We start from the raw sequence: 17,033 nt of genomic DNA, 5'->3' as shown, positions 1-17,033 counted from the left end.
TGGTCCATGGCGGTATTAGCACTCTCGATGACATTTATAAAGTTGGGAAGAAGGAAATTGAACCTGAAGTTAGGATACTCCATTAGCCCTTAGACCACCATTCTCAAATAAATTCTTCTTCAATCAAGCTTCATTGTTCTTCAAAAAGTTGTTAAAGAGAAAATTGACGGTGCTCTCCTATAAAGTATCATCCCACTTACCATAAAAAAAACGTTGTAGTTGAAAAGCCATAGCAAGATGAAAAAGTTCAAACGAAACATCAACAAAATGTTATGGATGCTTATTTGAAATTGATTGGAAAAACAACCAAAGTATGATAATCCATTTGAAAAAAAAAAAAAATTAAATTTGAATTAAAATAAGCATTTAAAGGGTTCAAATGATTATAGATATAAAAAAGCAAAGGAAATAAAAGCGATATAAAATATTTAAATTAGAAAAAGAAAAGATACCTTAAAAAAAAGGGAAAACTGAAAATAGTTAGATAAATTGAGATGTTTTGATATTAAAAAACAAAATCTAAAATAAAAAAATGGAAAAATATGTGGATAAAATGAAATAATTAGATAAATTCATATTTGAGAATATAAATTTGATTAAAATTAAATATTCAAACCAACTGATCCCGATTTTGGTAAAGTAAGATTTTGTTCATTATCAAATCTATAACGAATTATAGTTAATTACACTGAATCTATGGATTATGGAGTGCATTTTAGGACTTCGAAAAAGTCTGTATCAGGTGGAAAAGAAGTAGTTTGCTATACTTGAAAATTTTCGTGTTTTGCTAATTTTCCAAATGAAAATGTAATTAATTCTATATGACTAAATATCCCTTACTAAAATGACAAAAAATGCACACATGATAGGCTTTGCTTATCCATTATTGCTCTCGACTCTGGCTCCTTGTTGTACCTTCTTCCTTCTCCTTCTTCATATCTGCAAGCTTTCTTCTTCCATTTTTTTCTTCTTCGTTCTACATGCTTCTTTTTTTCTTCATTCTACTTTATTCGTTCTACAACCTCAATCTCTTTTCAGATTCAAAGATGGAAGATGGAGTGAAATACTTTTTTTCTAATAAGATGAAATATAGAGAGTGAGCATGAATCAAAGTAAGCCATCCGTTCAAAAATTCCTACAAATCTTTACTTTTTCTGAACAAATTAAAATACATATTATTTACATTATATTCACAATAGTGAAATTTTGTTAGGATATAATAGAAATGTTCATTCACTTTTTTAAAATATATATATATATATATATGTCTGGACTAATTTAACCATCTTCAAGTTGATGATATTGATTGTATAAGTGCTTAAAGTGCACATTTTAACTTACTTTAGATGGTCAGTGCAAAGCTAAAAATTTGAACACATTGATTCCATTCATTCCCGTGCTTCACCTTGGGGTATTTCCCTTAGTGTGGTTAGCGAAACTTACACTTGTTATTAACAAATTATGACTACATGTATTTGCATTTTTTTTTCTTAATCGTAGGGTCCAAACTCCCACAAAATGGATAGCTAGTCATCACTCTACAATGTTGTCACATAAGATAAGCATGCTCTTCACTTGTTGGTTCGGCGAAATAAAGTTTGTCCACTCATTCAAGTGCAAAAAACCACAATAGAATCACACAAGGTACGCAACTCTTACACATTACAACGGATTACTAAAAAAAAATTCAGATCTACATTAGAAGTTAGAATATTGATAAACATCTTTATCATGATTATGTTAAATAGATACGTGCATGCATATACATATATATACACACACATATATAACAAAAATCCAACTTGAAAAAAACTTACGTACCTAGGATCCTACTATTTTAGAGTACAATTAATAATGTTTGTCAAATTTTTATGACTAATTTTTTTTAAAAAAAAAAAACTTGGCCAAGAAATTTAATTCCATAGGATCTGTCATTAAATTGTACTCGCATTTGAAAATCTAATTAAAGAGAAAATAATTCCAGATTTATTGAGAGAATAAAGACAAAATTTAAACATTTAAAAATAGAAAACTAAAATGGATAAAACGGGAGATTTCTAAAAATAAAAAAAAATAAGGAAAACTTTTATACAAAATAACACAATTTTAATAAAACATAAAGTCTATCAGTACCTATCAATAATAGAAACATAAATAGTTTGACAGAAATACATACAAATGGAAATCTATCAATATCTATTAGTGTTTTTTTTTATTTGCTATTTTTATAAATAGTTTGACATTTTTTTCTATCTGTAAAAATTTTCCTAAACAAAAACCAAAATGAAATTTTAACCTAACAAATATAACAGAATAAATTGAATAAAAATTGAAGCATGGACTAAGAATTAATTTAACTGTTACAAATATGAAGTTCACAGCTCAAAGAGCCATCATAACTGACTTAACAACATATGAATGAATATAAGGGTTCATCATCATCATCATAGCAAATCATGAATGCTTATATAGATCAGAGGGCTAAAACAAAAAGCTAAAATGGAGGACATTTACCATAGAAACCAAACTTGTAACCAAGATTTTTTTTGGTAGAAGCTAATAATGATGGACACAACAGGCAGCCACAAACCAATCATGTGGCTCAGGTACTCTTCTTTTTCTGTAATACAGCAAGATTCAGCGTCTTGGGGATATATCTTCCTCTTTCTTAACCATCTTCAACTGGGGAAAAAATATTACAGTACATCAAATCCAAAATCACCTAGACAGATTATTACCGAAGTTAGCTCGAGCAACATTTGATTCTGTTTAAACCCGATTCGTCTTTGATGTTTATTTTCTCCCCCTGGGCAGGGACAGAGGAAGCAGATCCATTTTCTCCACCTTCAACGGCCTTCTTGCTTACTATGTGATAGATCTGAGTTAGGACCTCGGCAAATGCTTTCTCGACATTGACTGCTTCTAGTGCAGAGGTTTCAATGAAGTACAGTGATTCCCTCTCGGCATAGGACTTACCATCTTCAGTTGGAACAGCAACAAGGTGCCGAAGATCAGATTTGTTTCCAACAAGCATCACGACAATGTTCGAATCTGTGTGGTTCTTCAATTCCTTTAGCCACCGGTCCACGTTCTCGAATGTCGCATGACGAGTGACATCATATACAAGAAGTGCACCAACTGCTCCACGATAGTAGGCACTAGTGATGGCACGGTATCTATAGACACAGAAGCCACAAAGATATGAACAGCCCATTCAATTTAATGACAACCTGAGAGATTGTAAACTAGATCCTACAATCATGCAGTCTAGCAGAATCGTATCGATGAATAATGAAGTGATATTTTCGATTGATTTAGAAAAAGAATTGTAACCCACCACAGAAATTGCAATTTACTAGTAAACACGTATTGCAACAATAAAAAGTAAAACCATAACTAAAAAAAGTTGGAAAACACATCAAGAACTGCAGATCATTTTATTTCCTTCCTCAGATCGTTACTTTGTGGAAGGGGAGTGCTCGGGAATGTTAGTGAAGATTTCATAATTGTTAAGGAGTGTCGCCTCTATTTCTTTTAGGTAATCCATATATAGAAGTTTCAGCTTTTATGAAAGCTTGGGCTAATTTGACAAAAACAATAAAAATTCTTAGGAGTGAGACTAAAAGCCACAACAGATCTGTTCTATATGTTGAACGAAATTCTTGAGTTCCATTGAGAATAGAAGTCCAAGAACTTATGACAAAAGTTCCACACACAATAACAATGTTCCAGCAGATGACATAGTTTCACTTGCTAGTAGGATACTTTAAAGCACTTCTAAGTAATGATAACACACCAGTTTGAGCTTCTCTTAAAATAGGGAATCAATGGCACTAATTGTGATCAAGAACCCTGCTAAATGCTAACCCAGAGGCCAGAAGAATATAAATTTCATTGAAATGTTATGAAATCTTGGTTTTATTTATTTATTATTATTATTTTGATTTTAATCTATCCCTCCTTGGAAAACAGGAAGCGAATTCCTGTAGAAGGAACCTGAATACCTTTATACTTTCTCGGGAGACAGGGGAAAGAATAATTGAAAGAATCAAAACACTCTCTGTTGCTAATATAAATTATAAGAGATTTTTTTAGGAAAAAAAAAAAGAAAAAGGAAAAAGAAAAGAAATGGCTGAGAGCACACGATCTACAAAACAGAAGAAATCCAAAGTCTTCCTCAACAAGGGTCCGCAAGTCCCAACTACTTCATTAACATCTATTAAATGAATTCTTCGATGCCTTCTGAATCTAAGCTTGCAGCAAAATTACCCTTACAGCCATGGAAGTTGAAGAACAAAGCCGCAACATAACACAATAAGACGAACTTCACGAGCATTAACAAACTCAATTGAGGCAGAAGAACACAAGATTGAGAAGAAAATACAGTTTCCATTAACAGATCTAGGTTATTACAAGCCTCACGGCAAACCAGAAGATGCTAATTAACCAAACCCCAGAAATCAGAGCACTCAAAGCCGACAGAGCAAACAGTAAGCAGAAAGCAGAATCGAAAAGGGGAAGCAACAAGTGAGAGGGAAAACAAAAAAGAAGGCAAGAAAAGAAGAGAAATCCAGAGGAAAGAGAAGAAAGAAAACCTTTCTTGGCCAGCAGTGTCCCAAATCTGAGCTTTGATAACTTTACCATCGACGTTCAAGGTCCTGGTAGCGAACTCGACACCAATGGTGGATTTGGACTCGAGGTTGAACTCGTTCTTAGTAAATCTGGAGAGCAAATTGGACTTACCGACGCCGGAGTCCCCAATCAGAACCACCTTGAATAGGTAGTCATAATCATCATCAGCTCTGTAACCAGCCATTGTCGCTTCGATTTACCTCAAACTTTATGGATGAAGAAGAAGAAGAAGAAGAACAGAGAAATGGAAGCGAGAGAGAGTTACTGCGAGGAATGAGAGAAAGAAAAACGATGAACTGCAAAATCAAGTGGGGGGAAGAGTGTGAAATCAATAAAGGATTATGTTTCGGGAAAGTAGCCCTAAACTATGGAATTTTTGTATATATGACCTTAAATTTTTTGAAAATATGAAATTTGACCTGCTTTTTCACAACAATTTCGTGTCACAAAAGTCTTTTTTTTTTAATGATTATTTATTTATGTTTTCCTCGTTTTAGTTCATTTTCTAGCTCTCGTCTTGAATCTTGCTCCTTTCTTGGCTCTTTTTTCTGATTTTCATTCATTTGAGAGATCTTTCTGTGAGGAAGAAGAAACAACTTCATTCATTTATCAGTTATCATTGGCAAAATACGAGAAAGATAGATTATTTAGAGTGTTGAGTTGAGATAGGATGTCTAAAATTCATATATTTATAGAGTTTATATGTCTGTGTTTGAGTGCAGAGTTATTTAGTTGAGTTCATATGTGCTTTTATGATTATTATTTTTGTTTTCAAAATTTTCTTATTCAATATACTCATCTTTGTTGGAATAAAATATGAATTGTAATTTTTTTTCTTTTAATTTTTAGAAATATGGTTAAATAAGATGAGAAACTAAAAGGAAATCAGAATTTTCTAACCAATTTTTGTCCATGATTTCATTATCATCTTCTCTTTTTCTCATTCTTCCTATTGTTGCTCTTTATTTTTACCGTCACATTTCTTCAACCGTTTTACTTTCATTTCCTCTAAATTTGGAGGATCATCCAAGAACAAATCTTTATATTTCACTAATTCTTATTAGAAAATGTTCCAGAAAAAAAAAATTCCATTTTATGGTTTTTTTGGTTATATGTTACCTATTTTTCAACTACATAAATACTTTTCGTCTAAATATTCTTAACACTCATTTGGTATGTGAATTTATTACGTATAAATATTGCACTTAATGTAGACAAAATAATATTTTTTATATAATCAATAATCCTATAACATACTTTAACAATCATTAATCTTATAATAGTTGGAGGTGGTTGTCGAAATTGATTATCGAAGATGATTTTTGTTGAGTTTATAGCTGAAGGTGGTTTTGGAGCCTGAAGTTGGTCACATGAAGGTGTATTGGAGTTGGTTGTCGAAATTTGTCATCGGAGGTGGTTTTTTAATCCTGGAGTTGTGGGGGGAGGGGGGCGAAAGTGGTTGTCAAAGTTGATTATCAAATATGATTTTCGCTGGAGATTGTAGTCGGAGGTGACTGTAGGAGCTGAAAGTTAGTCGCATGAAGGTGGTATTAGAGTTAGTTGTCAGAGTTTATCGTCAAAGGTGGTTGTCGAAGCCTTGAGTTGGTCGTTAAAGTTGCTCGCTCAAATGTGATCATCATAGGTGATTTTCATCGAAGTTTGTAGTCGGAGGTGGTTTTCAAAGCCTACGAAAGTGGTTGTCAGAGTTGGTCATCAGAGTTTGTTGTCGAAGCCAATTGATCGTCGAAGTTGGTAGCGCGAAGGTGGTCATCGGAGTTGGGTCATTGGAGGTGGTTGTCGGAGTTAGTTGCATGAAGTTTGTCGAAGTTTGGAGTTAGTTGTCGGAGCTATCATTGGAGGTGGTTGTCGGAGTACGAATTTCGTCGTCGGAATCGTCATCGAAGGTGGTTGTCTGAGCACAGAGTTGATCGCCGGAGGTGCCATCAGAGGTGGTTGTTGAAATTTAGAATTGGTCGTCGGAGTTGTCGTCAGAGGTGGTTGTTGGAGTCTGAAATCAATTCTCGAAGTGTGAATATAGTTTAAAAAATCTTGATTTAGAAAAAAAAAAGTAATAACATTTTGGCTCAATTTTGTAAGCCAGTCTGTCAAATAACTCCAAGGTTTGATTTTAGTTATACCCTGGAATGTGGAATCGTTATGGTCTTGTTTAAATTGATGTTTTTTCCTCCAAAATTTTTAATGATGGTCTTCAATTTTATCAAATATTCACTTAAATTTTTAACTAAATAAAGAAAAAAACAATATAAAAAGATATTCAAACTTGTCATTTTCAACCTAGTAAACAAGATCGACCATTAAACTCAAGTTGCCATTATGAGTTTAAGTTGTTTTTTCAATGCATTGATTGATTTCATAAATGACTTAAATAACTTTGAACTAAATAAAATATCTTATCCAATCACAAAATTGTTAAAATGACCCAACTTAGATTTTCTTTTAAACATAATTTAAATATAATGATCATTAGAGTTATGAAAATAGAATTTTAAAAACAAAAGATTCAAACAAAACAGAATTATATTTTACGTTTTTAAATATATATTTGATAGTAGAATCAGAAATTAAATTTCAAAATTAGAAAATAATTTCATAAACTATAAAATTAATTATAATTATTTATTAAATATTAGATTGAATATAAATTATTATAAATTAATTTATGAATCTGTTTTATATTAATTTTTTTGTATAATTATTATTTTGTAATATCATATAATATATTATATTAATCAAAGAAAAGCATCTCTACTCTGCCCCATCTTCTTCCCTGAAAATGTCGCCGCTTTCACTGAGGATCCTGCCGGCATCTACATCCAGCCGCACGCCCTCTTTCTTGGACCTCATTTCCGTGCGTTTCACCTCCTCAATGCCTCCAAGATCGTCCTTCGTCATCCTCGGTTTTCCTACCCTGCTGCCAACTGCCTTGTAAGCTACTCCAAACTTCCATATTTATATGTGTTTTTGTGTTAGAATGTAGAGCTCGTGTGTGTTTGGATTTGATGAGTTGGGTATTATTCTTTTGAATTCTATTTATGGAGTTGTGTTTACGTGGGTTTAGCGGGAATTTGATCAGTGGTTGGCAGCTGATATTTATATGTGTTTGCGTGTGGGGGGTGGGGGTGAGCTGGGGTTATGCATTCCTCTATTTGTGTCTACGCTTCTTAAAACAAAATTCCCTTTGCCCTTTTATGTAGGACTATTTTATTGCAGACATTACATAATACCACATGGTTGGATATTACTAACTTGGTTTTAGTTCATGACTCTATTAAGCATTCTTACTTTACAAATTTGATCAATCGTATTTACCCATTTGTTTACCTTCGACATAAGTGTTGTTTTAGTTTTTTCGGATGGAAAGAAATTTTGACAATCACGTGAGTTATAGGTAAGCATCGATATTAACTTGTTGGGAAGATCACATTATCTTATCTTAAAATTTCTTGTGGAGGGACATCAATTATGAAATCAGTGCATTATAAAGTTAATAGAACAATCTCCTGCATATTTTTGTAGTCTGATGGTAGTGGCATTATCATGCAATGAACGGTCGTTAGTAGTGTGAGTATTTTATTTCAGGCTTCATCGAATTGATTTTACCCTATTATTCTTGCTTGTGAATCAGACTTTGTGGCTAAAATCAGACGATGAGTTTTGCACTGAAATGTCAAGTTTAGTTCTTATGGACGAATGCCAAAATGGGATGGATCCAGGGGCAGACCTTTGGCAAAGTGAGGTCTTTGTTTAATTGGAGCTTATTCTAATCTTTACACCACAACCATGTTTGTACAATAATTTTTTAAGTTTGTGAATTAGGTTGGTTGCAGCTTATATATAATCATTAACAGCAATAGATGATTTGTATTAGTACTTCTGTGATACCGCATCTAGTAAACAAACTAACAGAAATAGTTGATTAGGAAGCCCATCCTGAGAAACCTAAACAAAATAGATAATGCCCTGATGTCTGAGCCTATTCAGAAAGCCCAGTTTTTCCTTCAGGAATTTGTATTTAGAGCAAGAAAGGTTGGGAGTTTCCTTGGTACATGGAAATTATTGAAGGTTGCACAACATATTATTTCAGACCAACTTACATTTGACTACTCCTTGGGTTTTTGAAGAATGGGCAGCCAACTGAAGCTGTTAAATCCTTCTCATTGACTTCGGTTTGGGATTCTGAGGCAGTTTTCCCCTTCAAAAGACCTCCAAATAGCTCAGCTGGATCATAGTAGACTTGAGCTTCTTCAACCCTCAGGTATTCATCAACCTGTGTAAATATCATACCCAGCCAACTATCAAGAATATAATTCCACACTTTTCATTGTGTTTTTACTAAAAGATCGATTTTAAAATCACTTGTACATATTGAGAGTATGTTTGAGAGTGATTTTGAAATGGTTAAAATTATCTGTCAAGTTCAAAATTGTTCCTAAACATGTCATTTTAATCATCAAAATTAACTTAATGTTCAATTTTATGCTTCAAACTTGGTATTTATACATTTAAAATTGATTTTGAATGATTAGAATCATGTTTTAGAGCGATTCTGAACATGACAAAGGTGAAGTTAACCATTTCAAAATTACTCTCAAACATGTTTTAAATATATTAACTAGTTTTGATATCAATCGTTGGCTATTTATATAATATAGAATTAGACAAGTTTAATCAGGTAGGTTGGTTTTCAAACTTTACCTTGAGAGTTCCCAAGCCATAGAATTGAACCAATTCACCAGTTGGGGAATGTGCTTTGTAAGGTCCTTCAAAGAAACCCCAGTGCCTAAACTTGAAGGCAATCAAAGGAGGAGGTGAATAAACTTCTATAACTTCCCATGCAAATCCTCTTGGAAAACAAGACCTAAATGCTTCATGAGACGATTCAAACGTCTCTTCCTCTGCTTTGTAATATTGAAACTTCTCTGGTAGAGGGCTTTTCAGGAATGCATTGTAGCTTCCAACTCTCAGTGTTTCTTCTCCTGAAAGCCCTTCTCTTCCTGCATGTGAGAGAGGAAACTGAGTTTATATCGAAGAAGCACACACAGAAAATTTAGTTTGGCTAGCATGTTCGTGTCAGACACTTTCACACTCCGACATTTGTTAGACACACATCAAACACTTGCTAGATAGATATATTAGACATTTGAAAATAGGACCAACATTTGTCAAACATGCATCAAACTCTTGTTACCTATACTAAATAGACACAAATATCAAAATAATAAAAGATTTTGAGAGCAAAATGCATCAAAACTGATGGACTTCGATTTTTCTTTTTGTTTAAAAATGATACTTATTTAAACAAATGAATATTCTAGTAAACATGGTCTAGAATTCTTGCAGTGTTGAGTTGAGGTCAGGCACTGCCTGTTAAATTAGGGGATTGCTGCACATATAAAACAGGCCAAACATTCATGAATATCCAAAAGAAATTCTTAGATAAACCTTCTCTAAAATGGTATTCAGTATCCAGTATCACTCATCATAATTAACAGGTTTGTGCACCTTGTTCTATATGAATGATAAAAGGGTCTTCAAAGCCCTTTTTTTCAAGGGGCGATTTGAACAAGAGAAAGAAAAAAGATGTCCAAAGTTGCTTTTGTAGGAAAATAGAACTTGGATAGAAATCTTGTATCTGCTTATGTCACTCACATAACTTTGTTCAAATAGAATATCTTAAAGAAAAAGTATTTCTATTTTTATGATTCCCCATGGTCCCGTTTATCAAAGAAAAACATCTCTTTAAGTTTGTTGGTTAGTTGAGAAAGGCCTTTTTTTTAAAATTTACTTTTGCATGTATCTGCCAGTTTTTCAGTGTTTGTTTTTTTTCCCTTTTCTCCCTCTTGAATTTAATTACATGCTATATATTAGAAAACTAGTTACCATTGACAAAAAGCTTGAACTTGTCAGGGTTTATGGTGTTGAAATCCTGTAATTTAGTCTTGTGGGAAAGCTCCATTTCCCATGATTTGACAGCATTTTGAACTGTTTCTTCCAGAGATCCTCTTGGCCACTCCTATCATAAACAAAACAGAGTAACAGATGATATGAGACTTGAGAGAGAGAGAGAGAGAGAGATGGAGTGAGATGAAAGGAAACTAATAAACCCCACCCAACTTGGTCCTCATTATATCATTTGCAAATTTGTTTAAATATATATCTCTAATTGAATGGTTAAGAAAAAAAATTAGAAGAACCAACATGCAACTGAAAATGAGATTTTAGAACTCCAGGATGTACCGCAACGATTTAATAACTTTTACAACCTAAATAGACTAACTCAGTGCTTCAAACATAGACTTATTAATTCTATATACCAAACAATTCTAGACTTCATAATTCTATCTCTTCGCTCAAAACAACACTATGTGAGATCTATTGAGATAAAGAGAGATGATAGGGAAGTAAAAAGTGTAACAAAAGCTGTTGTTTTGGAACTCTGAATGAGATCTAGAGAAAAAGAAAAAAGAGAAAAGGAAAGGAAAAAGTGTAAAAAGAAAACCTTGGTTCTTCCATCTTCAAAAAGCTGGTTAACAGTTTCATAAGTTGGGGGCTTGCCATGCCTCCAGTCAATAGTTGGAGGCTCCAAATGCAAAAAAACTCTGTATTTATCAGGAAGAGGAAGGATTGTTCCACTTGAACTTCCCTCAGTGCCCATGTTTTGATGGATTCCTTGCTTCAACCAAACACTACATGTGGTTTTATAGGTGGACAATGTGACACCTTCCCTCTTCATTTATTTTCATTTGACATTTCTTTTTGAATCTCCCCTTATCCTTTATATTATTTTTTTTTTCTTTTTCTATTATCTTCACAACGAATCCTTAACATAACTTGGTCCATCTTATATCACTTTCCATCCATAGATCTATTAATTTATTATTTTTTTTAGTTCAACAATTGTAAGGTGGGGATCAAATTATTGACATTTGAGATGATAATTGGTATCTTACTTAGTGGACCATACTTGGAGCCTCAAATTGATACTTTCCATCCAACTCAAATGTTACTTGACATATTATAAGAGATAAAATATTGTTTTTTTATACGTTGAAGAAATATTGAGATGTTATATATAGTCTAGAAATATTGAGTAATGAGAAGCATTGATCATCTCTACAATTTCCGTAGACCTCTCTCCCCTTCCTCTTTTGGACTTAGCTTGAAGTTGTGCAGATGTTCAATTAGTTTTGTATTACGTTTATGGTTTATGATTTATTTGTGTACACACACAATTTTAGTATAAGGAAATTATTACATGCATTTTTTACAATGTTTTTTTTTTAATTATTATATAGACATGTTTAATTTGGAGAGTTGTTTAGTTGTAAGATTCATGGCCTAAGAAGCCAATAAGTCGTGAAATTGACGTTAAGTTGTAGGATCCATAGTAGGTTTAAAAACTCTTTAGAGAGTGAAGTTAATAATGTTGCTTCACTCCACCCAAGTTCTCCTCAAAAACACTTCTTTAAATCATTGAAAATTTTGAAATATAGAGATTAAATTGTCATACATACTCAAATTCAAAAGTCAAATGATTACAATATTGAAAATATATGTAATAGATTTGTTACCAATTAAAGTCAAAGATTAAAATGCTTTTAACCTTAGATTAAAATGGTAAATTCAATGTACCGAATAATTTTACCTTTGCTAATTAATTACTTCTATGTATCTTCGAGTAATACACAGTACTTATGGCAGTAATCCATGTTTATCTCAACTAGTTATTTGAAAGGGGGAAAAAAAAGGAATTTCTACCTAAAATTCGCTTTAAGTTGCCTTTTTATCTCCTTTAAATTCCTCTCCTCAATTTAGGGTGGTTTGGAACTTCTTTTGAGGGGGTCCAAAGCAATTCTAGCAAAATTTTAATTGTTTTACATGTTTGGTAACATAGACTATTCCTTACCTTTTTTATAACTCATTTTTCAATTTTTTTTTTTTAGTTTAAAAATCACCTATCTATCTACTTTAGTATGTCTTTCAACATTTGAAAAGGAGTGAGTCATTTTAATGAAGTGTAGGACAACTACTCAAAATAGTTTTTGAAACACTTTTAAAGTATATTTCAAACATTTTTTTTTTTAAAAAAAGAGTTTAAATAAAAATGAATTTTTTGAAATACATTTTTTTCTAATCAATCTAAATGACCCTTAAAAGTAATTTTCCTAAAAATATGTTATATTATAGGATTGTTTTTAAATATAGAAAAATGAATCAAAATATTTATAAAATATAATAAAATTTTAGAACTATCAATGATAGACACTGATAGATTTCTATCAGTGTTTATAAGTGGCATTGATAGACACTAATAGAAGTCTATCGTGTCTATCAACATCTATTATTGATAGCTCTAAAATTTTGCTACATCTTGTAAATATTTTCAACAGTTTTACCATTTGTAATTATTTTCTTATATTATACAATTAATTGTTTTAATTCACAATCCTACCCTTTTATATATATATTTTTCTTTCCAATTTATTTCCTTCTATATCAATATTCTTTTTAGATTCAACATGTTTATAATGATTGTCCTTCCTAAACGTCTCTTATCAAATAATTTAGGTTAACTAAAATGTCTTGCAATTTAAATCATGTAATTTTTTTAAAAATTAACTTACAATGAATTTGATGTTAAAAGGTTAATATAGAAATAATTAAGATAATAAGTCTATTTTGGTCATTATAGTTATATCAAATCAAATCAATTTTGTATTATTTTACAAAAGAAGCAGATAGACCATTCAACTTTGATAACACTCGCATTCAAGCATTCAACAAGCTCAGGGATGCCCTGATCTCCGCGCCCATTCTGGTGGCGCCAGATTGGTCGCAACCCTTTGAGCTGATGTGTGATGTTAATAACTATGCAGTGGGAGCTATACTGGGACAGTGGAAGAAAAAAATCTTGCATATGATCTTCTACGCCATCAAAACCTTGAACGACGCATAGGAAAATTATACGACTACTAAGAAAGAAATGCTAACAGTAGTATTTGCGGTTGATAAGTTTAGACTGTATCTAGTAGGGTCCAAGGTGGTAATCTACAATCAGATATCTCATGGCGAAGAAAGATGCGAAGCCAGATTAATCTGATGGGTGCTTTTGTTGTAGGAATTTGATACCAAAATCAAAGATAGAAAAAGGACTGAAAACCAAGTGGCCGACCATTTATCAAGATTGGAGAATGAGGAGACGCAGAAGAAGGAAAAAAAAATAGAAGACTGCTTCCATGACAAAAAACTGATGAGTTTGTGTGACAAGGAACCATGGTATGCAGATATTGTTAACTACTTGGTTTGCGCACAAACTCTAGAAGACTACAAGTTTCAACAAAAGAATAAGCTTTTTCATGAAGCAAAATTTTATTTTTGGGATGATCCATATCTGTACAGATTAAGGCCTTACCATATTCTAAGACGATGCATGCCAGAGACAGAAGTTTAGTGCATCTTAACACAGTGTCACGAGTTCCCTTATGGTGGATATTTTGGAGGACAAAAGACCGCAACTAAGGTCCTTCAGTGTGGCTACTTTTGGCCCACTCTATTCAAAGATGCTCGTACTTATATGGTGGCTTGCAACAGATGTCAAAGCACCAACACTATATCAAACAAGAATAAAATGTTGTTGACTTCCATTCTAGAAGTGGAATTGTTTGACGTATGGGGCATCAATTTTATGGGTCCCTTTCTAGCATCTTTCAGACATCAGTATATCTTATTGGTAGCTGATTACGTCTCCAAGTGGGTGGAGGCCATCTCGTGTGCTAAAAATGATGTGGCCGCAGTGGCTGAATTTCTAAAAGGAACATATTCTCTTGGTTTGGAATGCCCCGTGCGTTAATAAGCGACGAAGGTACGCACTTTATCAACCACATTATTTCTAACCTCTTGATTAAGTTTATGTGAAACACAGGGTTGCTACTGCATACCATCCACAGACCAAAGGTCAGGCAGAGGTTTTGAATCGGGAGATTAAGACCATACTCGAGAAGGTGGTCAGCACCTCTCGTAAAAATTGGTCATAAAGACTAGATGAGGCTCTTTGGGCCTACTGGAAAACATTCAAGATGACCATTGGCATGTCACTTTATGCGTTAGTATTTGGGAAATCATGTCACCTCTCGTTTGAACTCGAGCACAAGGCTCAATGGGCCCTAAAAAGTTAAACTTGGACTTGACAAGAGCTGGAGATGCTGGAAAGTTTCAACTGAATGAGTTGATTGAATGTCCGCATACGAAAATGCCAAGCTATACAAGGAGCAGACCGAACAATGGCATGATAGCAAAATCAGTAAGAAAGATCTCACTATTGGCCAACGGGTGTTACTTTTTAACTCTCGTCTTCGTCGATTTCTAGGTAAGTTGAAATCAAGATGGTCTGGCCCATTCATAGTACGTGAAGTTTTCCCCCACGGAGCTGTGGAGTTAATGAATGGGGACGATAGTAATGGGTTCAAAATCAATGGGCAACGTTGAAGCCTTACTTCGAAGGCTATGTGGATCGTGACAAAGAGACCACTGACTTAAATGGGCAAGATTGATCGCTTGTACGGAAGAATCCCTACGGTGACTTCATTCTAACATTTCCAGGGTGTTACTTTTTAACTCTCGTCTTCATCTTAGTGAACTTCTTGATTTGATTTATTTGATAACTATTGTTTTGGACTTTTGCTTTTAGTTTCCTGACTTGGATGTTTGAAATGGAATCCTTATCTTATGCGATGATATTGTCTGATGTGATGAAATGAAGAATGATGTATTTGTATGGCTCTTGTGTGTGTTAATTGAATATTATGCGATGAATCGAGTCAATCAAGTTTGATGCTTGGATTACGTAGGGTCTTTGACGATTCCACTCTCGAGGGCAATCGAATGTGCCGTCTAACGAAACATCCTTTCATTTGCCTCGTATTTAATGAGATGTCATAAAATGAGATCAATGCCCTCGTTGATTGCGTTTGTGAGCTCACCCATTATAAAAGGTCTTGTCCATTCCAGTTCACTCTTTTTCACTTTCATTAGACCTTTACTCCTTTAGACCCTCATTCAGCCTCTCCGAGCTCTCGCGCCTTTGCATTTTTTGATCACCTTTACTCCTCGATTCTCTAACACCTCACCAGAATGGCCTCCCAACACACAAATTCCCAAAACCTAACCTCTGAAGGTGCCGGAAGCCTCCATCCACCATCACCCACTTGAAGGAAATCGGAATTGAGATTTCCATGAGCAGTGGAATAAGATTATTCAAAATCACAATCATAAATGAACATAACATTTACAGTCGACTTCAAACAAAGGTTATACAATTCATACAGAAATTACAGCATGAAAAATACAAATGCACAAAGAGCAAACTGTACGAACAATCGAAGAAGCATCTCTACGCTCCATTGCGCGACTGCTTGAACAACAATGACTACGAACGCTCGTTCTACATGACCGAAACACAGTAACGAACACAACAAGAACACTTCATGCTCATCCTCAACGAACGCCTCGGTCACGAACTACTCCGCAAGACGAACGACCTCCATAGCACCACAAACAACCTCCAAAAAACCTCGACAGTGTTGAGTTGAGTCTGACACTACCAACAAGGCTCGCTTGGTATTCTCGGTGTGAGAATCCAGAGGGTGGGCTCTGTTCGGACTTGGTATGAGGCAGACGAAGGAGGAAACACTGATCGTGTACACGATTGGGCAAGTGGGAGATGACAGAGACCTATCGTATAGGTCGATGCCCAATCGTTTAGATGAAGCTAAGCGATCGCCTAGCAAAAGTTATGCGATCGTTTAGCTCGGTCTGTCGCCTACAGACTCTACACGATCGTTTACTTTGGGCAAGTGATCGTCTAGCAAAATTATGCCCTCGTTTAGTAAATACCACACGATCGTTTAGCTTGCCCTGCCGTCGTTTAGTAAATCCGAATTTACTTGACGACACCGTGAGTTTCTCTGTGCCAAGAGAAAAAATTCAAAACCTTTTTCAATCATTTGTAAAAAACTTCTTTTTGAAAATAGGAAAATCATTTTCTTTTTAAACTCACGGTTACCATGAATTCAATAACCACCCATTCACTTGGTTGTTAAAGAAAAAGAATTAATTATCCAATAATTAATATTATTTTAAATATAAATGATAACTAACTTATCATACTATGTTTATAACCTATAGTTTTAATATTTCATCTCATGAAACATATAAACCATAGTTCTTTTTCTATTTCATGGTACTTAATGTAAATCTCATTTACATCAATCCTCCATTAGATGTATCTCATACATCATACCGATTATATCATATATAATCAAAATACCTCTTGTCAATTTGAACATTTCAAATCAACACCAAGATCTGATCCTCGATTGAAT

At 33.7% G+C, this 17,033-nt stretch overlaps 2 protein-coding genes and 1 long non-coding RNA gene across 3 annotated transcripts; 1 reads left to right on the top strand and 2 right to left on the bottom strand.

Annotated features, from left to right (window-relative positions):
* Positions 1 to 2,318: 2,318 nt before the first annotated feature.
* Positions 2,319 to 4,988, bottom strand: LOC120070028 (ras-related protein RABA1b-like). The gene is made up of 2 exons (XM_039021885.2): positions 4,596 to 4,988; positions 2,319 to 3,176 (listed from the first exon to the last, which is right to left on the bottom strand). Exons 1-2 carry the CDS (start codon positions 4,814 to 4,816, stop codon positions 2,744 to 2,746), a joined length of 654 nt encoding a protein of 217 aa, XP_038877813.1. The 5' UTR covers positions 4,817 to 4,988; the 3' UTR covers positions 2,319 to 2,743.
* A 2,301-nt stretch (positions 4,989 to 7,289) lies between these two features.
* On the top strand, positions 7,290 to 8,520 carry LOC150038791 (uncharacterized). The gene is made up of 2 exons (XR_016524509.1): positions 7,290 to 7,578; positions 8,279 to 8,520. It is a non-coding gene; the product is annotated as an uncharacterized LOC150038791 (long non-coding RNA).
* LOC120088103 (pathogen-related protein-like) lies at positions 8,489 to 11,463 on the bottom strand. The gene is made up of 4 exons (XM_039045205.2): positions 11,153 to 11,463; positions 10,534 to 10,666; positions 9,349 to 9,647; positions 8,489 to 8,920 (listed from the first exon to the last, which is right to left on the bottom strand). The coding sequence occupies exons 1-4, from the start codon at positions 11,384 to 11,386 to the stop codon at positions 8,744 to 8,746; spliced, it is 843 nt and encodes a 280-aa protein (XP_038901133.1). The 5' UTR covers positions 11,387 to 11,463; the 3' UTR covers positions 8,489 to 8,743.
* Positions 11,464 to 17,033: the final 5,570 nt, after the last annotated feature.

The sequence above is a fragment of the Benincasa hispida genome, chromosome 1 (assembly GCF_027475165.1).
Source record: "Benincasa hispida cultivar pf3 chromosome 1, pf3_genome.v1.1, whole genome shotgun sequence".
In the NCBI taxonomy this organism is placed as follows: domain Eukaryota; kingdom Viridiplantae; phylum Streptophyta; class Magnoliopsida; order Cucurbitales; family Cucurbitaceae; genus Benincasa; species Benincasa hispida.
Note: the sequence above shows the minus strand (reverse complement) of the source record. Positions and strands in the feature narration are given on the sequence as shown.